Source organism: Microtus ochrogaster, unplaced genomic scaffold (genome assembly GCF_000317375.1).
Source record: "Microtus ochrogaster isolate Prairie Vole_2 unplaced genomic scaffold, MicOch1.0 UNK11, whole genome shotgun sequence".
NCBI lineage: Eukaryota > Metazoa > Chordata > Mammalia > Rodentia > Cricetidae > Microtus > Microtus ochrogaster.
The window spans coordinates 198320-222796 of record NW_004949109.1 but is presented as its reverse complement, the minus strand read 5'-3'; the positions used below and the strand labels follow the sequence as shown (position 1 = coordinate 222796).

General features: G+C 43.5%; 1 protein-coding gene and 1 pseudogene across 4 annotated transcripts in view; one reads left to right on the top strand and one right to left on the bottom strand.

The window, feature by feature from the left end:
• The window catches only part of Ocln (occludin), a 45556-nt gene extending 22032 nt beyond the window's left edge, over positions 1-23524 (top strand). For all 4 annotated transcript variants that reach the window (XM_026788968.1, XM_005366556.2, XM_013353536.2 and 1 more), the window contains 5 exons: positions 10713-10861; positions 15238-15453; positions 17898-18069; positions 21802-21843; positions 22487-23524. In XM_026788968.1, the coding sequence (XP_026644769.1) occupies positions 10713-10861; positions 15238-15453; positions 17898-18069; positions 21802-21843; positions 22487-22588 (681 nt within the window). In that variant the 3' untranslated portion in view covers positions 22589-23524. The remainder of the gene's footprint in view (positions 1-10712; positions 10862-15237; positions 15454-17897; positions 18070-21801; positions 21844-22486) is intronic.
• On the bottom strand, positions 18553-20050 carry LOC101982258 (annotated as a pseudogene).
• Positions 23525-24477: the final 953 nt, after the last annotated feature.

Sequence of the window (24477 nt, the reverse complement as noted above, 5' to 3'; positions counted from 1 at the left end):
AAAAAAAAAAAAAAAAAAAAAAAGAATATAACTGGTTGTGCTGAGTGTGGATTAGAGTTTGATATTATACGCGCAAGTGACCTTGAGTTAAGTCTCCAGTGCTGGGGGAAAATGGGAATCTTAGTAACTGTGGAGTGCTGAAACAGAGGACTTGTATATGGGTGGGACTAAAGTGAGCGTTACTTAGTGCCCCACAAATTGGGATTGGTCTGGAAATTTATTATCATTCGAAATCTTGCCACCTCTTGATTTAGGATCACTCTCCATTCCCTAGATCCTTTTGCATACCGATGGGAACATTTGCAACTTTCTAAGTTCCTAGTCCTGCGTCTCTTGCATGTTGTTTCTTCTATTAGGGAGTTTTTTTTTTTTTTTGTGAGTATCTTTTCTGTATCTGTTGTTTGTTGTAAAGTGAGCCTACATTTGCATATTTGTCCTTTATAGTCACTGAAGTGGATGCTGTTTGTCTTGGTCACGCTTTTATTGGAAGAGACACCATAACCATAGCAACTCTTACAAGGAAAACACTTAATTGAGGGGGCTTGCTTGCAGTTTCAGGGGTTTGGTCCATTTTCATCAACCATCATGGTGGCGAGCATGGCAACATGCAGGCAGACATGGTGCTGGAGAGGGAGCTGAGAGTTCTACCTCTTGCCGGCAACAGAGTTGACTGAGATACTGGCAGTATTATGAGCATAGAAACCCTCAAGTTTTTTATGTTTTTTTTTTGTTTCATTACTATAGGTATTATTGGTTTTATTATTTATGTGCTTGTTTGTTCATGTATGTATATATGTCGCATGGCCTGGATGTAGAGGTCAGAAGTAAACTTTTCAGGGATCTGTTCTCTCTGTCTGTCCTGTGTGTTGTAGGGATCGAACTCAGGTTCTCAGGCTTGGTAGCACGCTCCCTTACTTGCTGACCCATCTTACCAGCCCTGTTTTGATTTATAATTTTTTTTTGAGATAGGGTCTTGTTGTATATCCCAGGTTGGCTTTGAACTCTTCATGTAGCCCAGGCTGGCCTTAATCTAACCTGCTGTCTCAGCCTTCCAAGTAGCAAGCATCACAGGTATGTGGACTACCACTTTTGTCTCATTGTGAAAATAAGCCCTCACCAGCTTATCGAAACTTTCTGCTTTCATCTTTATGGAGTATCTTGCTGAATTTTCCTTACCACCACAGCTGCCAGATGGTGTGACTATGCCGTGGTTTGCTGATGGGTAAATTTGCCATTTAATATTGCAAACAGAGATAAAAATAAAAAAACTATTTTGTGCCAGTTCTGGTGGCGCAGACCGGTAGGATTTGCTGAAGGAGGCAGAGACAGGTGGATCTGGAGTTCGAGGCCAGTCTGGACTACACTTTAAAAAAAAAAGAAAAAAAATATTTTGTATACCTTTCATACATGTCTTTAGTTATATAGGGTAAATTTTCCATTGTAGTATTAGCAGGCTAAAGGCTATACGCATGGAGTCATTAGATATAAAAAAATTGCCAGTCTGGGAGGTGGTAGTGAACGCCTTTAATACCAGCACCCAGGAGGCAGAGGCAGGCGGATCTCTGTGAGTTCGAGGCCAGCCTGGTCTACAAGAGCAAGTTCCAGGACAGGCTCCAAAGCTACAGAGAAACCCTGTCTCAAAAAACAAAAACAAAACAAAATAACAAAAAAAGAGAAAGTGTCAGAGAATGGAGAAGATTGGTGTGGAACCCGAGTTGTATCGGCTGACCGCTTTTTCATTCACAGATACTGTCACAGAGTCTGTGGCAAAGCTTGACTTGAAACTATTTCCCTGCTCTTGGGACCACCTTTTACTTGGGTTTGTTTTGTTTCTACGGGGCTTCAGGCCCACAGAAGTACATGAATACAGTTCTTGGTTCATTATATTGTTGTCTTTGTTACCTGCACAGTGTTCTTGTTACTTTGTTTCATAATTGAGGACACACCTTCCCTGCCAAGAATTATAATAATAGCCTCACATTATGCTAGTCTATATATATTGTACTTTCTCATCGCCCTCCTCACATCTGCCTGTTAGGAGAGCTGGGCGGTGTGTGAGGTTTGTGTGTGTTTGGCTATCCTTGTATGGATATGGATTGTCTTATCACTTGCCTTTTTTTTTTTTTTTTTTTTTTTTTGGTTTTTCGAGACAGGGTTTCTCAGTGGCTTTGGAGCCTGTCCTGGATTCACTTGCCTTTTTAAATTCTATCCTAGATTGATTGTATTTAACTAGAGGCAACACTCCGAGCCCCTGTATTCCACAGTTTCATGGCGGTTTCTCTAGCTGTTGTCGGTGGGCTGTTACGTTATTAAGAGCAGCATTGCTAGCTAGACCGGCATTGTGTAGCTCAGCTGCGGAGAGTGCCCGGTGCACTGCGTGTGTGCGTGTGAGCCACAGCACTGCCACAGTGTAGGACACAAACACCAGCGCTCTTGCTACAAACCTCTCGACTCTCCCACTCTTGTGCAAATTTCTCTTGGCTCTGGACCCAAGTGTGGAACTCCTGGGGTGAAGAGCTTGTGAGCGCACTTTTTTATAAAATAATGACAAATGTTTTCCAAAGCTTGCCCACTTACTATCTTGATACTGTTAGACTTGATTTTTATTTATTTATTCATGTTTTTCAAGACAGGGTTTTTCTGTGTAGCCGTGGCTCTCTTGGAACTCACTCTGTAGACCAGGCTGGCCTTGAACTCACAGAGATCCGCTTGCCACTACCCCCCTTCCCCCCCCTCCGCCCTGTTAGACTTTATAATGTTTGTCTATCAACAGAAGAAGTGTATCACTATTGTCTTTGTTTATATACATGTGTGTGTGTGTGTGTGTTTTCTCTATATATTTTAGCAACTGTTGAGGTAGGAAAAATCCAAGCAGTGTCTCTGATATCTTGATTTTTCTAAGAGTTTTTTTTTTTAAAGATTTATTTATTTATTATGTATACAGTATTCTCAGTACTCTTCCTGTAGGCCAGAAGAGGGCACAGATCTCATTACAGATGGTTGTGAGCCACCATGTGGTTGCTGGGAATTGAACTCAGGACCTTTGGAAGAGCAGGTGGTGCTCTTAACCACTGAGCCATCTCTCCAGCCCTTTCTAAGAGTTTTGATGGGAGCAAAGGGCACCTTTTATGAGGCACAGGATAGTCTGAGCCCTCTGTTTGATGAGCGTGTGTCATGCATGACTGACTAAGCATTGTAGATATGGCAAGCCCAAGTGCCTCCCTCACCTCAGCTGTGGGGACATGTTCCTTCTCCACCATTGCCCTGATTGTGTGAGGGAGGTGATTCTCAGTGTTTGTGATGAGCTGGGGACTGGGTCAGTGTGCTGCCTACAGTTCAGGCTCCTGAGGGGATGGAGGCAGGAAGGAGGCTTGAAGCCAGGAGTTGAAGGCCAGCCTGAATAACCAGTGAGAACCATCTGAAAGAAAAAAGTCAACAACCAAAAGGAGCCCTCAAATGTTCTTGCGTCTTTAATGCGTTTCCTCACTATTAATTGAGATTATTTTCCTACACATGAGCATACAAGAAACCAGGCTCTGGAGAGTTTGTGTATCATCAGTAGGCAAAGCAGATCCCTTGCTGGGGGGGGGAGGGGGAGTAGTGGGAATCTTAGTGCTCCCTCCCTTCCTTCCACTCTTGGTGTGTAATGTTGGCTTTTGTACTTCTTATGGAAGTAAGTGGTATATTAGGGAATTATTGTGAATTTTGATCCTATGCCTGATTTTAGATAGATGAATTCTGATGTCTTTAACCCACATGTTTGGTTGGAGAGACTGTCTGGTTCTTTATGGACATCTCTGATTCCAGCATTCCCTGGCAAGCAGATGGAACACCTTTGCATCTCTGTTTCTTTGTGCAGTCATTTTGTCTGCCTCTCATTCTAGTGTAGGATGTAGCTGATTCAAAGTGTGGCTGTTTAACTCCAGGGATTTGGAAAAGAAAGTAACTGACAACAGAGAGAAGAATTTTGATGTCTTGGTTACAGGTGGCAGAAACAACTTGAATTTGCTTAGGTAAAAAGATTTTATTTAAAACACACGAAATCTTAGAAAGAGTTGAAACAGTTTATCCTCAGTGGGCAATGGTGAGGTTGTGTACCCCTGATAGCCGCAACCACGGGTTTTCTAAAGGTCCTTAGGACTTGCGAATTCACCTTGATCTCTTCCTGCCGGGGTTGGCCTCACTTCTTGGGAACACAGGCAAAAAGCAGACACTTGAGTCCTTGAGATTGTTTTTCTGTTTCTTTTACAAGATTGCATGTGGCTCAGGTCACTAAGGATGACTTTGACTTTATGATCCCCCTGTTTCTACCTTCCAAGTGCTGGGATTGTATGTGTTGCTGTATCCAGCTTGAGTACTTCATACTATTCCTCTCAAACAGGCTGGAAAGGGACTATGGCCGAGTTTGGTTGGGTCACAAGGCCTCCTTGCACTAACCTGCTGTGGCCACATGGTATGACTTTTGTGTAGAACAAGGAAAGAGTGTCTAGGAAAATAATGCTGAGGACAGTATGCACTCTAAGTATGCTACTTGAATTAATTGTGATTTCTCCTTTGTGTTTATATGGAGTCATCTGAGCAGGTGTAAGTTCAGGGTGCAATTTGAATAGCTTCTGAGCTTCTGAGTAGGTTGGAATGTGTTTGTTGGCTTCTCTTATTGAGGCCGCCATGCTCCTCTGATCCCTTTCTGCCTCTTTATGAGAGCAAGCACTATGCTCTAAGGGATCGAGAGTGACAGAGGAGGGACTACTTGGCTGTGGCTGTTAGTGTTGAGTTGAGAAGGTCTAGCACCTTGACTCCTCAAAGACAGAGTCATTCATGCTAGTTTTTCCATTCAAATCCCTTTACCAAGCCTGCAGTCTTAGACAGTTGTAACTATAGGAACATGAGTATTAAATGCGTATTCACGTTCTAGATAAATACAACACCACAGGCTTGGGAAAAGTTTACACTTCTATGGTAAATATTTAAAAGTTCACTGTGAATGTGTGCTTGAGATCAGTTCTTGTTTAATTTTTAATTTTTCCGAGGTATGTGCCACCACGCCTGGCCTTGAGATCAGTTTTTATTGCTGCATTATCTAATGAAGTGGCAATTGAAATTCAGAGCCGAGTTTCAGTACTCCCACTGTGGTTAAAGAATCTGTGACTAAGGGTCTCATGAGGACGATGAAAATCTGAGAGGCAGGTGTTCCACGGTGATAACGATGGTTGCTTGTTGTGGCGACAGATGGGCTTAGATGCTGATCACTCAAACTCTGTCTAGTGGAGGGTGTCAAAATGACTTGGGTTTGAATTTTATAACTTAAATTTTTTGACAGAAGAGGTTTTTGTTTTTTTTTTTTTTTTTTTTTTTGCTGTGAAAGTCTAGAGTTGGGGCAGGATTTGTGCAGTCGTACCTTGTTGCTTGTGGTCACTCCAGAATAGCTTTCTGTGTCCTTGACTTCTAATGAGGGTTTTAAATAGAATAGGTTAGTTCTCTAAACAAGGAAAATTAAAGTTCCATCCATAATTAAGCTGGTGTAACAATGAAAGGTTAGCCAATATAATTATACCCAATAATTTTTAAAAACAGCTTCAAAGAAGTTTATTTGATGTACAGTAAACTATACATATGCACTGATGTGCCTTGATTTTATATGGGGGGGTTATATCCTGATAAAATCATTGTACATTGAAATTATAAGTAAGACATATATTGAATACATCTACATCCAATACATTTCAGTTAGGACAGTAATCGTAACAGTAACAGCGTGGGTAAGAGTATCCAAGATGTAAGTACATAAATGTATCATTGCGGTGTGACTTAGTCCTATCTACCCTGCTACAACCTTTCAGTGAAAACAGATTTTTTTTTTGAAGGCTTCCCATGTCACTTCCCGGCAACATAGAAGTCCATAGTGGGAGACAAATGAGCATGGCCAGGCTGGAGTGACTAGGCATGGCTGGTTATCAGCGTCAGACAGCTGACAATACTTGATTAGCTTTTCCACTCTTGCTCGGTACAGCATTCTTGGCTCTACCATTGGTATACTTAGACTCTCACTGTGGAAGAGATGGCATGGTGGTCATGGTCTCTGGTGGAACAGAGGGTAGCAGAAGTAGCAGCAGCCTCTCTGGCTTTCTGAAGCACACGAGTAGACCTTGACTGTTCCAGCTCCATTGTGAATGGAGAGAGGTTGGAGGACAAGAAAGGGCAGAATGTTCTTCCGGGAGGAGGAGGAGGAGGAGGAGTTTGTATGAGAGCTAGAGAGTGCTTTAGTGGTTCTCTGAAAGCTGGAATTCCTAGATTTCCAGCACCAAGAGTTAATGTTTCTAAGCTCAGCCATGTGGATAGGTGTAATGATCTAAACAGGCCATGGCTGTCTGTAGAACAGAGCGTCTGTCCCACATCAGAGGCTCTCCTCCTCGCTGCCTTCAGAATCCCCTGGAAGGCTTGTTAGAGCAGTTTACTCTGCCCCACGCCCCCTGGTTTCCGACTTAGTGGGTTTGGAATGGGGTTGAGCATGATTTGAGAACGCCTGCTCCCTGAAGTCTACCCACAACGATTACACTGCAGGCCTGTTTAGCATTTGAGTTAATGTAGGCGGAACTCTCCTCTGCACCACGCCATACTTTGTACCCCGTACTATAGTAAACTGAAGGGCACTGAAGGGTATTTGGAAAATCAGGTGATGGCTGACTCAGGGATATTTCTGGCTTTTGAGCTCTCCTGTAAAGAGCCATAGCCTGAAGTGCCTCTGTATTAAGGTACAGCCTTCACCAGGATTTGTTTCTGCAGCAAGCAGCTATGGATTGAATAACCAATATGGTTCACTCAGTGAGAATAAGGTGGTTTCTCCACCTTGCATGCTAATAGCCCCTGACTTGCTTCCAAAGCTCTGCTAGCCCAGTGACTTAGAATTTGCCCTTGAGGGGCTGGAGAAATGGCTCAGAGGTTAAGAGCATTGCCTGCTCTTCCAAAGGTCCTGAGTTCAATTCCCAGCAACCACATAGTGGCTCAAAACCATCTGTAATGGGGTCTGGTGCCCTCTTCTGGTCTGCTAGCATATACACAAGCAGAATATTGTATTCATAATAAATAAATAGATATGAAAAAAGAGAGAAAAAAAGAATTTGCCCTTGATACATGGACAGTTTCTTTGGGCAACCTGCCACTGCTGCTGAGCAAAGGCCTTGGTGCAGCTGAGCAATTTAGATCAATCCGTCTTTCCAACTTGGTCTATGGAGTCTTAATTCATGGGATTGGTTCACATGGGAACATTTCAAACAAACCCAAAGTGAAAAAAAGAAATAGGAAAAGAACTTTGAGAGGCATTCTGAGCTTTTTCAGGGGTGAGCATCTGCAGGTATAAAACATCAGGAAACGGGAAAAACAAGTTGGACCACTTACTGTTGAGACCTTGTAAGGACAGTCACCCTTGAAGGTGGGTTGGGCAGGCTGTAAAACTGGAGATGGCTCTTTGAGATTATCCTGCTTCTCTCTGTGCAGGGCTTTCTCCTCACGTCTCCTGCCTACCAAGCAGGAAGAGAACCATCTGAGGTGGATTTCTCACAATCACTAGTGACTAAATCCTGTGTAAAATTTACTGCTTTCACAAAGTTAGACAAGTTGAGGTTTCGCCTTGCAGCTCATTAGTGCACAGCGACTTTACCGCCCTAAGGACGAGCTTCCTTTGTTTCGGGGGGAGGGGTGCATCTCAAGCTGAGGTTGAGCTAAAAGGGAACAGCTTGTAGTGAGAAGGGACAAGGCTTGGATTCCATAGCAACCATTTCACCTGTTTTACTCTGACCAGGTTTAGTTCAGTTTCCTCCTCAGAAAATGTTGATATCCTATCCACCTGGGTGATGCCAAATAAACGTGATTAGACTGCTTGGCACATGAGAGACACTCAACAGATGACGTTCCCTTTCCTTCTTAGAAGTAGATGACTTTTGTCACATTGATAGACTGGCTGGATGTGGGTCCAGCCTGACTGTCCGCATGTGAGCTTGTAGTGAAGGCAGGGTGGGGAGGAAAATGGGGGAAGGCTGTCTGTAATTGCGGCATCCTACTCATCACAAATAATAGGAGATTGATTTTGATGAGAAAAAGTGTTTTCCCCAAACTTTGAGCTTTTTATTGGCTCTGCCTTTAGGGGGCCAGGGTGGAGAAAATAGGGTTCACAGAGCCCCCGCTGCTCTGTCTTGTTTCCAGCAAGGAAGGCAGAGACCGGGTAGCACCGTGCCCCTGCACTGTATTACTCTGAAACAAAGCCCTCCGCTTGTTTTCTTTCTGGTATTCCACAGGGTGCAGGATGTTTTCATTGACTCTAGGAGGAAGAGGGGGCGGGTTAAACGAAGTCACAAGAGTTGTTCCCAGGCGATAATTGTCATCCTTCTAATGAGTATAATTAAATTTTGATTAAAATTTGTCCTCATTATACTTACTTCTTGTGTGGCTCTTTGAAATAATATATTGTATTTTGACATTTCAGAACAGGTTTTTTTGTGGGGGGAGGTGGGGAGGCACAGGGTCTGGCTGCACAGCCCTGGTTGTCAGGCTGGCTTTGAACTTGCAGATATCTAACTGTTCTGCCTCCCAAGTGCTTGGGATTAAAGGCGTGTTCCATTATGGCCAGATACAGTTCTTTTTTTCACATGGATGTACGCTGGGCACCTCCAAAAATTAATTATTCCATTCTTTAACTGGTTTGTGTGAGGTATGTTTTTGAGATAAGCTTTTCCAGTTAATCTCAAGAGCGAGTCTGTGGCAAGCATTCCTTGGTTGGCTGGACTCTGTGGGTGGATTTCCATTTCCTTTCTCTAATCTTTTTCATGCATGAAGACCCTGGAGTGGAGACTTGGCTAAGGGTTTGCCGCAGGCTGCTGTGGAGAGGCAAGGCCAACATTTAGCCCCGAGAATGATGACTCTTGAGCTTTGCTTCTCCCAAGACAGATCTTAATTTGTATTTTTGTTCTACTTTCTTTACCTCTCGTTCCCCAGGCAATCTTTTTTATAGCAAGCTCTGAGCTTCTTTTTATTACATTTATTTATCTGTGTATCTGTGTGTGCATCTGGGGGTGCGCGCACTTGTGACGCAGCGTGTGTGCGTAACTCAGAGGACAGTCTGTGGGAGTTGGTGTTCTCCTTCCTCCGTGTGAACTCAGGTTCACCTTGAAGGCCAGGCTCTGGGCCTCTGACTTGTGCAGACACTGGGCAGGGCTTGCAGACTCAACAGCAAGGCTGTACACATTATCATTTTTATTGGGTCTAGGTCCTTGGGAAAGTTATCCAATCCCCTGAGCCACAGCTTTCTCATTTCTGAGAGAGGTGTCACACCTGTAGGACTGTGCCTAGGAAAAGGTCTGCTGGCTGAGCATTGTTAGCTGTCCTGTCTGCTCGGTAGCTCCTAAACAGGAGTTAGAGATAAGTGAGTGAGCCATTGGCGTGAGTAAGCGTCTGCGTGGCACTGAATAGGCGCTCTGACTGGAGGTTTACGGAGATAGATGTGGGGGGATAGAGGTTTGTACCTCACCCTGCAGCCCCCCAGGAGCTGGCTGCACTTGAACTAAGACTTGGAGCAAATCTTGAGAGATTCGCAGGCAAAGAAAGGGGGAAGGGCACTCAGGCCTGGGGCTCTGATAAAGTTCATGCTGGAGGGGCAAGGGAAGGGAGTGGATCCTGGAGAAATGAAGCCTGGCTTTGAAGAAAAGGAAGCCTTTTATAGTTCTGATGAGGTCTCTAGAGTAAGGGCAGGCCCTTGACTTGGCAAAGCATTTGCCGGAGAGGGTGTTTTGTTCTGTTTCAAGAAATTCACTGGGAGCCAAGAATGGCTCCCACCAGGGCCTCCTGCGGTGGAATGTAAGTCCACTCCCTGGAAACCCACCTGCTGGCTTGGCTGTGGCCCTGAATTCCACTTTCAGAGGGAAATGATTCCATTCCTCTCTAACCCTGAGTAGGAAACAGTGAAGGAAGTCACTGAGTACTCCCACAGCAGAGGACACAAGGTAGAAGGGGCCCTGTTGCAGAGATGCACTCTATAGAGATGTTGATAATAATTGCGAGGGCATAAAATAGCAGAATAATCTAAAAGCTCAATTGGATCTAAAGAATTTTTTTTCTTTCTTCCCTCACCTTCCTCTCCCAAGTTGGGTTTCTTCTCTGTGCAGCCCTGGCTGTCCTGGCACTTGCTTTGTAGACCAGACTGGCCTTGAATTCACAGAGATCCACCTGCCTCTGCCTCCCCAGTTCTGAGATTAAAGGCATGCACATTTCCCCATTTCTTTTTTTTATTATTAGTAATGATGTAATGATTTTATTTTTTCAAATAACTTTTTTGATTTTTTAATTGTTTTTATTGAGCTATATATTTTTCTCTACTCCCCTATCTTCCTCCCAACTACCCTTCTACCCTCTCCCATGCTCCCACTTTACTCAGGAGATCTTGTCTTTTTCTACTTCCCATGTAGATTAGATCCATGTATGTCTCTCTTAGGGTTCTCTTTGTTGTCTAAGTTCTAGGTTCTCTGGGATTGTGAATTGTAGGCTAGTTTTTCTTTGCTTTATGTCTAAAAGCCACTTAAGAGTGAGTTCATATGATATTTGTCTTTCTGGGTCTAGGTTACCTCACTCAATATGATGTTTTCTAGATCCAATTGCCTGTTCCCCCATTTCTTTAACCCTTTGATTATGAGTAAATGGTCTCTTGGGGTTTTTTTTCCCCCTAGGTTAAAAATGTGTCTGCAGGCACACAAGACATGCCTCCACCGCCATCTGACTATGCAGAGAGAGTTGACAGTCCGATGGCGTACTCCTCCAATGGCAAAGTAGATGGCAGGCGGTCCTACCCAGAGTCTTTCTATAAGTCAACACCAATGTAAGTAGCACCTTAACTGGATAGCATTTGTCTAGAGAGGAGTATTGGATTGGTTAATTAAGGAACTGCCTTGGCCTATTGATAGGGCAGAACTTAGGTAGGCAGAGAAAACTAAATAGAATACTGGGAGAAAGGAGGTGGAGTGAGGGAGAAGCCATGTAGCCCATTGAACTCAGATGGAACTTTAGCCGGTAAGCCATAGCCACGTGGCAATACACAGAATAGAAATGTGTTAAATTAAGATATGAGTTAGCCATTAAGAAGCTAGAGCTAATGGGTCAAGCAGTGATTTAATTAATACAGTTTCTGTGTGATTATTTTGGGGCTAAGCAGCCGGGAACCAATGAGCTGCCCCGCCCCTTACAACAAATTGGCACGACAATGTGGTGGACTAAAGCCGTGTAAAACCTAGAAAAGCTTAAAAAGAAATCCTAGATGCATTATTTCGGGGCTGAGCAGCGGGAACAAGCGGCCTCCTCCAGCAGGCCTATTGCTTTGTGCCGTCCTTCTTTACACGGTTGTGAATCACAAGGCCGAGAAGCAACAGGGCCATTCTTTAAAAAGTACCTACTGGCACCAGGCAAGCGGGCCACAAGTCCTCCTTCCTCTTACAGTGATCTTTGCTAGAGGCTTAAGTGCTACTTGGAAATTCAGGATGAGGAGGATGAGACCCCCTTTCATCTGCTAATTCTGAAAAGCCAGATATGTGGCTTTTCACGAGGAATAGGGTTCCGTGCTCTGCTCAGAATGAGTGTGGAAGTTAGCTGAGCAGAGGTGTATGATAACTTGGTTTTCGCCCTTTGCCCGTGATTATTGGGTCTCATAGACAGGAAAGGTTGCCTGTCGATCGGCTCTATTCACACACATGTCTGCTAAACTAGAAAACATGATTTGAAGCCCAGAATTTTGGTTATTCGTCTGTTTTTCAACATTTAAAACAAAATACCCAAGGTAGACTTACTTTGTAAAGGTCATAGTTGGGGAGGTAAGGGCACTGACGCCTGCTTGGCTCTGGTGAGGACCTCGTGGTGCTGATAACAATTATGGGGCACAAGAGAGAGTCACAGGTTGAGATGGACCTCAGTCCTCTTGAAAGGAGACACTCTTTCTTTTTTTTAAAGATCTATATTTATTGTGTATACAGTATTCTGCCTACATGCATGCCTGCAGGCCAGAAGAGGGCACCAGATCTCATTACAGATGGTTGTGAGCCATCATGTGGTTACTGGGAATTGAACTAAGGACCTTTAGATGAGCAGGCAGTGCTGTTAACCACTGAGCTATCTCTCCACCCGAAAGGGGACACTCTTAGTGACCTAAAAAGCCTCCCAGTGGGCTTCACTTCTTCAAGGTCCACAAGGCAGCCCGACATCACCGTCTTAGGGACTGGTGTAACTAAACTCAGGGCGGATACGCGGGGACCCCCATCCGAACCATAGGGTTTCCTTTATGCCTTCTGTTGCTGGAATGGGGCTTGGGCATTCTCCAGCTCTGCCCTCTGCCACACACTCAGTTTGTCTTGTAAGCTTGGGCAGGCTCCACTCCAAGGCTACTGCTGTTCTTGTGGTCATCCCATGGCTGGCGTTCCCAAACTGCTGGGGTCTCTGCTGCAACTGGGCTGTACTTTTACCTCACCTAGGCGCTCTTGTGTTGCTGAACCTCAGCTTCCCTGTGTAATGCCTTCAGTCCCTCTCCTTTGACTGCTACCAAGGCTGTGTCTTCACCAGAGTTCTCCTCTGGCCTCTCACAGTGCCAAACCGTAACTGCTCCATGACCCCTTCATGCCTTTAAAACAAGTACCACCTAGGGGATGCTTACACTACCAGATTTGGCTGCCAACATGAGGTACAACCTTGGCCTCCTCTGGAACACAGCTTCCCTGTGCTTCTGGAAACATTTCCCTGAAGATTTCACCTCAGTGATGCTGCTCTCTTCCTCTTTTCTTTTTTGTTTTGTTTTGTTTTTTCGAGACAGGGTTTCTCTGTAGCTTTGGAGCCTGTCCTGGAACTAGCTCTTATAGACCAGGCTGGCCTCGAACTCACAGAGATACACTTGCTTCTGCCTCTCCAAGGCGTGCGCCACCACTGCCTGGCGCTGGTCTCTTCTTAATTACCACTAATTTCTCAGTTTCAGCTGACCAGCACTGATGATCCCAGTAAAACAAAGGTTTTACTTTAGTGCTTCTGGTCTCTTGTTAATCACTCCTGATTCTTCATCACCAGCTGACCAGAACCCACAGATTCTTTACATAAATGACCTGAATCTTTGTTTTGCTTCCCTCTGAAACTTCATCAGCCAGGTCTGCTCTAAACATTCTTATCTTCAGAGCTCCAGTAGAACAGCTGACTGAGCTCTGAAATAAATGAGTTTTCTACGCCGAAGACACAATCCTACCCAATACAATATGGTCAGGTCTGTCATAGCAATACCCATTATCCTGTAACAACTTGTCTTAATTAGGCTTACTATTGCTGTGATGAAACACCATGACCGAAGCAACTTGGGGAGGAAAGGGTTTATTTGGCGTACATTTCTACATCATTGTTTACCAATGAAGGAAGTCAGGACAGGACTCATGCAGGGCAGGAACCAGGAGGCAGGAGCTGATGCAGAGGCCCTCAAATAGGCCAACCATATTCAAAGGTTTTATTTGAAGCCTGGCATGGTGGTACATAACTGTAGTCCTAACCCTTGAGGAAGTGGAGGCAGGAGGATCAAGAGTTCAAGGTTATCCTCAGCAATATTGTGAATTTGAGGCCAGGGCTGCAGGATACCCGGTCACAAAAACAAACCAAGCCCCTCAAAGCAAAGAGCAGCTGGCAAGCCTTGTTTTACCGCCTCAAAGCAACAGAGCATGTGCAGTAGCTGGTGGTGTGGGTAGCGTGTCAGAGAGCTTGTCAGTCATTGACACTCATGGAAGCATAGCATTGACACAACACAGGCAGCTACATTGGCTGGATAGATTTTTTTTTCTTTTTTTTTTTTGTTTTTCGAGACAGGGTTTCTCTGTGGCTTTGGAGCCTGTCCTGGAACTAGCTCTGTAGACCAGGCTGGTCTCGAACTCACAGAGATCCGCCTGCCTCTGCCTCCCGAGTGCTGGGATAAAAGGCGTGCGCCACCATCGCCCGGCCTGGCTGGATAGATTTTGACAGAAGAAATAAATACTGCCACCTGCGTTTTCCCAACTACACATCCATCCCCCAGAGCTTTAGGGTCAGTGGAGCTTAAGTGCAGTTAGAATGCTAAGGCCCTGACAGTAGTGAGAACCAAAGCGGCCCTAGAAACCGGTCAGCCTGGGAGATGGAATCTCAGCTTCTGGATTCTGTAGTTTGGAAGCAATTGAAAGGGGGGAAAGAAACAGATTGATGGTTGTCTAGCATTCATGAGGCCCCAGGTTCAATCCTGAGCATCAGCCACAAAGGGAAAAAGGAAAAGTGTGTGTGTGTGTGTGGGGGGGGCAAAAGCTTCAGACCTTTTAAATAGTGAATTTGAATAGCCAGGCTGATAATTTAGAAAGCCTAGCCCTTCCTTTGTTCATTTCTGTTCTTGCTGTTTACAGAGCAAAGTAAAACTGTTTCTGGTACTTTCTATTGCTGCATTGGGCTTTGTTTTCATGCTCGTGGCAGGAACATTACATGCAATTTAAAATCTGATGCAACGTGAAATAATTACATTAGAAACATAATGAGTGTTCTAGTAAACCTCCTGTTGATTCTATGTGGCTTTAAGATCAACACAGAGAGAGAGAGAGTTAAAAGAATACTTAATAAATGCTTTCCTTTGAATGGCGGGGGTTTAGACAGGTCTCACTGTGTAGCCCACCCAGCATGGCCCAAAGAGTCTCCCGCTTCAACCTCTTGAATGCTGGGGTGACAGGCATTTATCACTCAAAAACCAGGAAGCATTTTAGTTTAAATATTGTAGTTTTTCAAACTTTGATACTCTATACGCAGTATCATAAAATTAATGTTGCAAAGAACCCATCTCCTTTGGATAAGCTGTATCTTTGTCCTCACACTGCATTCCAGGGACTGGAAGAACCTGTAGAAAAGAATTTGCTCATTTTCCTAACAGCCTTTTGTAGAGTAAGTCTCTGGCACAGGCCAGATAAACACTTCTTGTTTGAACTTCCTAAAAGGAAGCGTGAGATCCATTTTTCTTAGACGTTTAAGCGCGGACTCCCTCCCCCAATCATAGCTTTAAAGCTGCTTGTATGTTAGTGGGTTCTGAATTAGTGCCAGACTGAATGCAGGAAGCCACGCATCTCTGCTCAGCGGATGAGCTCCTCGGATGGGTGCCCTTTCGGGTGTGCGCAGGGAGGTGGCAGAGTCAAAATGTACTCATTGGTCTCTGAGAGTGGCCCGTGTTTCCACTAGGGTGCCTGAAGTGGCTCAGGAGCTTCCTCTGACCTCACCTGTGGATGACTTCAGGCAGCCTCGGTACAGCAGCAGCGGGAACCTAGAGACACCTTCGAAAAGGGCTCCCACAAAGGGACGAGCAGGAAAACTGAAGAGAACGGATCCAGACCACTATGAGACGGACTACACGACAGGCGGCGAGTCCTGCGACGAACTGGAGGAGGACTGGGTCAGGTAGGGCCTTTCTCCTCTCCTAGAGCCACCTAAGCGTTCTGGTTATCGTTATGGCCGACCACCCAGGTTTAGGGTTGTTGCCTTTGAAACTGGGGTCATGTTGCCGTCTCATTTTTTGCCCCCAAGACCTGGAAACCCAGTTTTGGGGTTGCGTTTTTCTTTGATGCCCTATTATAAAACAGAAGTAGAGGGGTCTATTTGACTGTAAACCATATTTCTCTCATAAGTACTTCTCCCTGAATTGGCTCTTCTACCAGTAGACACTCAAGGAAGCCTTTCAAAGAAATAAAACTTGGGTTTAGGGAAATTGTGTTGGACTGATTATAAAATTTCCAAGTCACACAGGCTTTCCTTCAAGTTACACTTTCATGGTGAGTCCCTGAGTTTCTTTTAAAGTTTAATCCAAAGAACTCTTGTGACAGTTTCGTAAGCAGTAAAGGAAACAGTTTAGTGTTGCGCCAAATATATTGTGTTAGTCTACCATCACCAAACACACAGGTGTGATATATACTATGTAGCCTTTTCCTGTTAGCTGTCTGACACTAGAACAGACGTCGATTGTTTTTTTTTCTTGAGACAGGGTTTCTCTGTGTAGCCTTGAGTGTCCTAGAACTTAATCTGTAGACCAGGCTGGCCCGAACTCAGACGTCCACCGCCTCTGCTGCCCAAGTGCTGGAATTAAAGGCATGCACCACCACTGCCCCGCTCATCAGAAATTTTTGCACTATGAATGGTGGTTCATAAACCTTGCTTTCTCAAGGTGTTAAGAGCATAGATAGCTTGAATCCTTTACTTATGATTCTCATACTTTGCATTCTGTGCTCACAGAATCTCTTTTTTTTTTTTTTTTTTGGTTTTTTCGAGACAGGTCACAGAATCTTTTTGACCGATTTATTTATCTATCTGTGAAGTATTTATTGGTCTAACTTGTATAATGGAGTATCTAACTAAAAACTCTGAGAAATCTCAAGTTTCTGATTCCTTTTAACTAAAAGATAAAATTTTTCTGTCTGTCAAATGAAGACATTTTACTGACTGTTAGAGCTAAAGTTTAAGTCCCATATTCCGTGAAGCTTCATCTTCCTGTGAAATAATTCCAAGTATTTTCCCAGTGGATGTTTCGATGTGTCAGCTTCCTATACAAGGAATAGCTAGCACATTCAGAGATACAGAATCCGTCTTAGAGATTGCTTATTACATTTTCTTTATCTGGGTGGGACACTGTGTGTATGTGTGTGCATGTGTGTGTGCGTGTGTGCATGTGTGTGCGTGTGTGTATTTGTGCGCGTGTGTGTATGTGTGTATTTGTGCGCGCGCGTGTGTGTGTATGTGTGTGTGTATGCATGTGTGTGTGTGTGTGTGTGTATTTGTGCCCGTGTGTGTGTAGGTCAGAGGACAATTTAAGGGAGTCACAGTCACTCACTTCTACCCACAGAGCCATCTTTCTGGCTCCAGAATTCCAGCATTAATTCATCATATTTTCCTGACTTGCAAGATTATTTATGCAATGAACATGTTTTCATAGTTTTTTTTTCTGTTTGGTTTTGTTTTTTTAGTGCTGGAGATTGGACCTAGGATGCTACACACACTAAACACACACTTTAGTGCTGAGCTACGCCTCCAGCCTCTGTGTGTACATTTTTAATGCATACTTTTCTAATGACAGAACAAGATAAACTGTTTCCACTTGGGAAAAATACGACCAAAAATAAACAAATAAGCTGGGCTGAAGAAGGTAGGTGGTGGCAGGAAAGAGCCACTCCCAGCCAGCTCTTCTGCAGTGCTTGACCATTTGTGTTAAGACTTTAAACCTAAGTGTTCTATTACCCTGTAGCATCCTTAGTGAGAATTAGTGCATTCTTATTGACCGGGAACCTTAAATTTTATGACTTTTGCCTTTATTTGTAAAGACATGAGGAGTGTTTATTTAAAGTGAATGATTATATAAAAAGTATGATTATTCTTTTTGTGTGATAGTGGAGTTTGAACTCAGAACCTTGTGCATGGTGTAGGCAAATGGTCTGCTACTGAATGGTATCTTCAGGTCTGAAGTCATTCTAGATGGTTTATCCAGAACGTTTAGCAAGGGAGCACAGCCCTGTGACCAAATGATGTTCTCCTTTGCAGGAGGACATCTCCTTGACAACCACTTAGCTACTTCAGACTAGGTGCCTGTGCAGCTGATGGGGGTGACAGGCGCTATCGGCCGCGCACCCATATGGTCTCTGAATAGTTCTTCATAGAATTTAACTGTATCCCCCCTCTGTCTCCTTGGACTCGACAGAAAGCAAGACTACATGCTTCCATACTCCTTACCAGTGTGTTGCCTTTGAGGGAAGCCACCAGCTTTTTCTTTAGCCCTGAACCATCTCTCCAGACCCAACCACCCGCTTTTTGTGTGTGCAAAGGGTGCTCATGTAACCGTGTTCTCCTCTGCTTCTCAGGGAATATCCACCCATCACTTCAGATCAACAAAGACAGCTCTACAAGAGAGACTTTGACTCAGGGCTCCAGGAGTACAAGAGTCTACAAGCTGAGCTCGACGAGGTCAACAAGGAGCTCTCTCGTCTAGACAGAGAGCTGGATGACTACAGAGAAGAGAGCGAGGAGTACATGGTAAAGACCATGCCTCATTTCTTTTGTCTGTCCTTTTGGTTTTGTTTTTACAGGCAGGATCTCACGTACCTCAGGCTCCCCTCGCTGTATAGCTGAGGGCAATGTTGAGTCTTCCCTTCCCAAGACTGGGATTTCAGACATGAAATCCCACCTTGCCTAGCTTCGGAACACACGCACATGCACACACGATAAATAAATTGATTAAAAAGTTACAAAGCAACAATCTAGACACATAAATGTATCCCTTTCTATTTTTCTATTTTGTATGCTGTTTTATTGCATGCTACAGCCAGTGTATATAAAATAACTAAACCTTGTGAAACAAATCCATAAAGATTCAGAGAGGTCGATGTTAAGGATTGACAAGTACAGACTGTGTATTATGGCACTCGTTAGAGAAGCTTCTGGACAGACTTCAGATCTAGTTCTCTTGAATATCTACTGGTTCATGAAAAGTGGCTTAAGAAATCTCAAGATAGCTGACTACAAAAAGGAGCAGACTTTCTGGGGTCTGAAGTGATTTGTACTAGAAGACATTCTGGTCAGCAGAGGGTCATGTTGAGCATTCTGCAGACAGAACTGTTTCAAGTCTGCAGCTGCCTGGGAAACCTTGATGCGGTTGAGCCCGGCCTCCAGCCGGAGCTGCTGAACCACCTTCTTCATGGTGGCAATGCTAGAGGAACCCGACGTGGCGCTCGGGACAGCTGAGCCAACCCCTTTCTATTTAAAAAAACAACAACCTGGCAATATTAATTTTTTTCTATTTATAAATACAATTCATTTTTATTGTAAAAACCTCAATTCAAAATTGGCCCCATAAAAATATATCCCTTACAAGGGACTTTTAATCCCAGGACTTGGGGGGAAAGGGCAGACTCTCTGTGGGTTTAGCCCTTCTAGTCTGCATACTGAGTTCTATGCTAGCCAGAGCTATATTTCTACCACATACTCCAGAAAAGCTTTGTTTCCAAGAGAATGCCAGGAGTGCAGGTAGGCAGACACAGTCCCAACAGTTAAGAGCACTGGCTTGTCTTCCAGAGAACTGAGGTTCAATCTCTACTACCCAGGGTATCTGATGCCCTCTTCTGGCCTACTTAATGACCAGGCATAAGTGATGTGTGCAAACTTAACCTGCAGGCAAAGCACCTGTATGCAAAAAATTTAATTAAAATTAAGCTGGGTGTGGTAATGTACACCTTTAATCCCATCGCTGAGGAGGCAGAGACTGGCGGATCTCTGTGGTCTACAAAGTGAGTTCAAGTACAGCCAAGGCTGTTACGCAGAGAAACCCTGTCTTGAACTCCCCACCCCTCCAAAAAAAGAATAAAAGAGAAAGACAAGAAAGCATCATTAAGCAGGCACTGGAAGCATTCACCAAACATTGACTGGGGAAATTCCTGAAGGCAGCCAGCTGGAGTTCCTGAAAGACTCCCAGGGCAGAGCTGCTGTCCTCTGTCAGGCTCCAGCAGAAGAACAAATAACAGCAGGGAGGTAACTTTGTCACACTAGGCCTTGCAGACATCCAGCAGAGACATTGGGAAGCCTCTTTAAAGCTGTTGTTCCTAACTGAGCTTTCTCTGCATGGATGAGTCTCCCAAACTGAACTTTAGCTTCTGGGAGCCCCAGGCAGCCGCTGTTACATCTGGGATAAACAATAGTCGCCTCTGTTGGAATGGTTCACTCTTTAGCTCTTCTCAAGGACACGTTCTTGTTGCTCTTGGGCTGTTTTGCTGTTCGCTTCCCTCACGGTCACACAGTCTGAGGCTGGCGAGTCCATTCCCTGATAAGGGGTTTTGGAGGACATGGCACAAACACGCTTGGTCTGAAGGGAACGGGCAGCCCTGCTTCCAGAGTCAGCTTCTCACCGAGCTCAAGCTGTATGTGACAGTTACCAATATAATGCCCATTATTAGTGGCCCAAATTGTTCTGATTTGACCATGGGGATGTCTTTTTTTGCTCCCTATGTCTCTTTACCGTCATCCTTTGGGTTCTTGTCTTTATGAGAACTCATATGTCTCATATGTCGCTGGGTTCTCGTCTTTATGAGACAAGGTCTCATATGTCGCTGTGTAGCTCAGGTGAGCTTGAACTCCTCTTGCTTAGTACCCTATTAAAGGCATGTGTCCTCACACCTGGCTTTTCTTTAAAGATTTGTTTATTATACTACAGTGTTCTGTCTGCATGCATGCCTCCAGGCCAGAAGAGGGCACCAGTTCTCATTGCAGATGGTTGTGAGCCACCATGTGGCTGGGAATTGAACTCGGGACCTCTAGAAGAGCAGTTAGTGCTCTTAACCCCTTAGCCATCTCTCCAGCCTCCTGGTCTTTTCTTTTGCAGATAGATAACATTCTACGCAAGCTTCCTACTGGCTGGCACTGTTTCTTTCCTACTCCTTTACACAGAAATGGTTTGTGGTTATTGTTTCGTATCAATAAGGAATGTCTCCTTTTATTGACACAGGATCTGGTTCTGTAGCATAGGCTGACCTTGAACCCTCTATCCTCTTGCCTCCTACCTACTGGGATTTCAAGTTTGTGCCATCATGTTTGACTTCTTAAAATGTTTATGCATAAAAGTAGCTATACAGTTTTCAATTTTATGATTCTGTCATAATTTAGTGAAGGGTGTATAATGCTTTGAAAATGTGTGCTCCTATGTAGTGACTACAAATGACAGACTGTGAAACTGTTTTTCTAGAGAGCATGAATTTAAAATATTTCAATTGTCTGTCAGGATTTTACTGAGAACACTTCCACAGTAGTGTGCTGGGGGCCATTTGACTGTCTTGAGCTTTAGTAAATAACCTCCCCCATCACCCCGTATGCTGCTCGGAGCTTTGTTCTCATTGAGTTCTTCTTACAGTTCTCAGTTGAGATGATCTGCTTCTCAGTTTTGAACTGGGTGTTGCTACTGTACCTTGATGTATATGTTGTCTTACAGCTTTTGTCTGATATTTTGGTAAGCCTTTCTCAATTTATTCAACATTTACAAATCAGTTACTGTATATTTGATTTTTTTTTTTTGTTTTTTGTTTTGTTTGTTTTTTCGAGACAGGGTTTCTCTGTGGTTTTGGAGCCTGTCCTGGAACTAGCTCTTGTAGACCAGGCTGGTCTCAAACTCACAGATCTGCCTGCCTTTGCCTCCGGAGTGCTGGGATTAAAGGTGTGCGCCACCATTGCCCTGCTATATTTGATTATTTTGAAATGCTAAGATTAGAAAGATAAAATCCTATGTCCCTTAAAATTCTCATCAGGAAAGTGCCATCTGAACGCCATAGATAGCATGGCTGACACTGTATTCACATTCTGTGTACAAAGGATTGTCTGAGTAAATGCTCAGAGTGGGAATCGAGGCAGCCCAAGGCCTAGACAGTTTAGGGGAGGTTTCACTGAGCTGTGATTGTTAAGAATCGTGTAAAGTGAGTGTGTGGGTTTTGCTTGCCCTTTTAGATACTTGGAAGGCCCATATTCTCAACAACTGAGCCGTCTGTCTGGTTCCAAAGAATGCTGTTCTTTTTCTGTTTGTTTGTTTGGTTTTTTAGACAGGATTTCTCTTTGTAACAGCCCTGGCTGTCCTAGAACTCACTCTGTAGACCAGGCTGGCCTCGAACTCACAGAATCTGCCTGCCTCTGCCTTCTGAGTGTTGAAATTAAAGACGTGCACCACCACCACTAGGTAAGAATGCTAGAGAAAATGCTTCAAAAAATATTGTCTTTTTTTCTCATTCATAGGCTGCCGCTGATGAATATAACAGACTAAAGGAAGTTAAAGTAGTAAGTATCTAATTTTAAGATTTTTTTTTATTTAATGTTTATTATAATGACTACACCATTCATGTATATGTACACTGTTTATATACAAAGTCCCTGCCATTTACATATGGGCATTATAACTGAGAAGTTGGAACATTAATTTTATTTGTTTGTAGCTACAGCTTATACTGATTTTCTTTCTTTCTTTTTTTTTAAATTTATTTATTATGTATACAACATTCCTTCCATGTATGCTTGCAGGCCAGAAGAGGGCACCAGATTTCATCACAGATGGTTGTGAGCCACCATGTGGTTGCTGGGAATTGAACTCAGGACCTCTGGAAGAGCAGTCAGTGCTCTTAACCTCTGAGCCATCTTTCCAGCCCCTTATACTGATTTTCTAAAAATTTTTTTGAGACAAGGTTTCATTGGATATCTGACTGGCCTGGAATTCAACTTTATAAACCTGGCTGGCCTTGAACTCACAGAGATCCACCTGCCTCTGCCTCCTGAGTGCTGGGATTAAAGACATGCACCACCATTGCCCAGCCTGCCTACCTATTTTATTGTTAACAATTATTTGGTTCTGGAGTGAGTTGATATTCCCAGTGGAGACCTATTATTCAGATTTTTGCATTCATGCGATTCATTTTCTCCCTTCTAGTCTGCAGATTTTAAAAGTAAGAGGAATTACTGCAAGCAGCTGAAGAGCAAATTATCGCACATCAAGAGGATGGTTGGGGACTACGACAGACGGAAAACTTAGGCAGGTGCCTGCTGCTGGAGAGATGCAGCGCATCTGTCCACTGGATGGCTCTGCAGTTCTCTTTGGAGGCAAAGTGACTTTGGACTCTAATCTGGGAAGTTAAAACTTCGTGATCATTACCAAGTTTCCATAGCGTTAATACCATCAGTTTCATATCATCAGTATTGAAACATTTTATAAATGGCTTTTGATAATCCACTGGGCTGAACACTCCAATTAGGAATTTCACACTTTACACATTGATTCTTGTATTAAGAATGAAATGTTGTTCAAGGTTGTAAATTCAAAGACAGGTGCTGGTGTGGACTGTGTTGTGAACTTTCACACACGCCAGACAATGATGTCTTAATACCCAAGTGTGTTCCTCCAGGTGGAGGCCATCTCCTTAATCATCCCAGCAGCCCTCCAGGTGGCTTATTTATAATCACTTTTCAGGTGAGGAAGCTGGGTCCCTGCCGTGATGTCTCCACAACGAGACTGCTTGCTTCCCAGAGGCGGTGTTGGCTAAGTCTGTTTTATGACTCACAGCATTTCCCCGCCTTTTGTAATTCCCTACTGTGTACAGTACATTCTGTGGGCCACCTTCCCTACTGTGTTTTTCTTGTATTGACTTTAACATAAATGATGATGCATTATTTCATCTTCACATTTTTCCTGATTGCTAAGATCATGTAACATTAACAAATGTGTGAAATTTAAAAATTGTAAATATATTTGAAAGATCATTTTAAAAGGGTTAGAGTTTTGTGTATTTTTAAAATGCTCTTTATACTTGATAGTTTACATGTTTATTTTATTTTTTTTTGTAACCCACTAGATCTTTTCACTGTATCAGAGTATCCAATTACATTTACAATTATGGCTTGAATTGTATTTCACAGGAACGTTCAAGTTTTGTACATATTTTGTAAGGTATTAAAGCCTGGTGTTCTGTAATGTGCTTGTTTGATGTCATTTGTGCTGTGATGGTCAGCTGTGCAGAACTAGACTCAGGAGTTTCAGTTGTGTGAGCTGTCTTGGGTTCTGTGCCAGCTAGTGATTTTTAGTCCTTGGGCAGTGAATAACAAATCTGTCTGGATATGGAATAATGTTCATACAACAGCAGTGTCTCAAAATCCATGATGTTTTTTAAAAAATAAGATTCTTGTTAGTAGCATAAAATTAGTTGATAATACTGCATACACCAAATTGATTGTGTACATCGAACTCAGTTTGGTCTATTTTTTTGTTTTTTTGAGAGAGGGTTTCCCTGTATAACTTTGGCTGTCCTGGAACTCATTCTGTAGACCAGGCTGGCCTCGAACTCACAGAGATCCTCCTGCCTCTGCCTCCCGAGTGCTGGGGTTACAGGTGTGCACCACCACTGCCCGGTATTTGGTCTATTTTCTCCGAAAATATTTTACATATCTCATGTTTTTGTGAATACAATTTTGAATTCTTTTTCCAGGATAAACTTTTAAATAATGTTTTTGTACAACCTTGGTTTATTTTTTTTTAATTGAAGAAAAATTTTACTTTTTATATGCTAAGCATAATACAAAAAGCATTTTCATAACTTTGGGATTGACAGGGAGTAGAAAGGGTTGCAGGGACACCCTTCCTGGCTTTATGGTAACTAGCCCTTTGTTCTTGGAAATCAGTATTTTTGTGTTGTTTTGTTGTGGACAGGATTTCATGAGGTAGCTCAAGCTGGCCCTGAACTAATTATTAGTTCAAGTTGGCTCAAATTTTCAATCCTCCTGCTCCCACCTTCCTAGCGGTGGGATTACAGGTTCTACTCCATGCCTGGCTCATTTAGTTTATGAAGCCAACTTTCTGGTGTCCTCACAATGTTGCACGAATTCTAATTGGCCTTAATAATAAAAACCCAGAGCCAGATATCAGGGTAA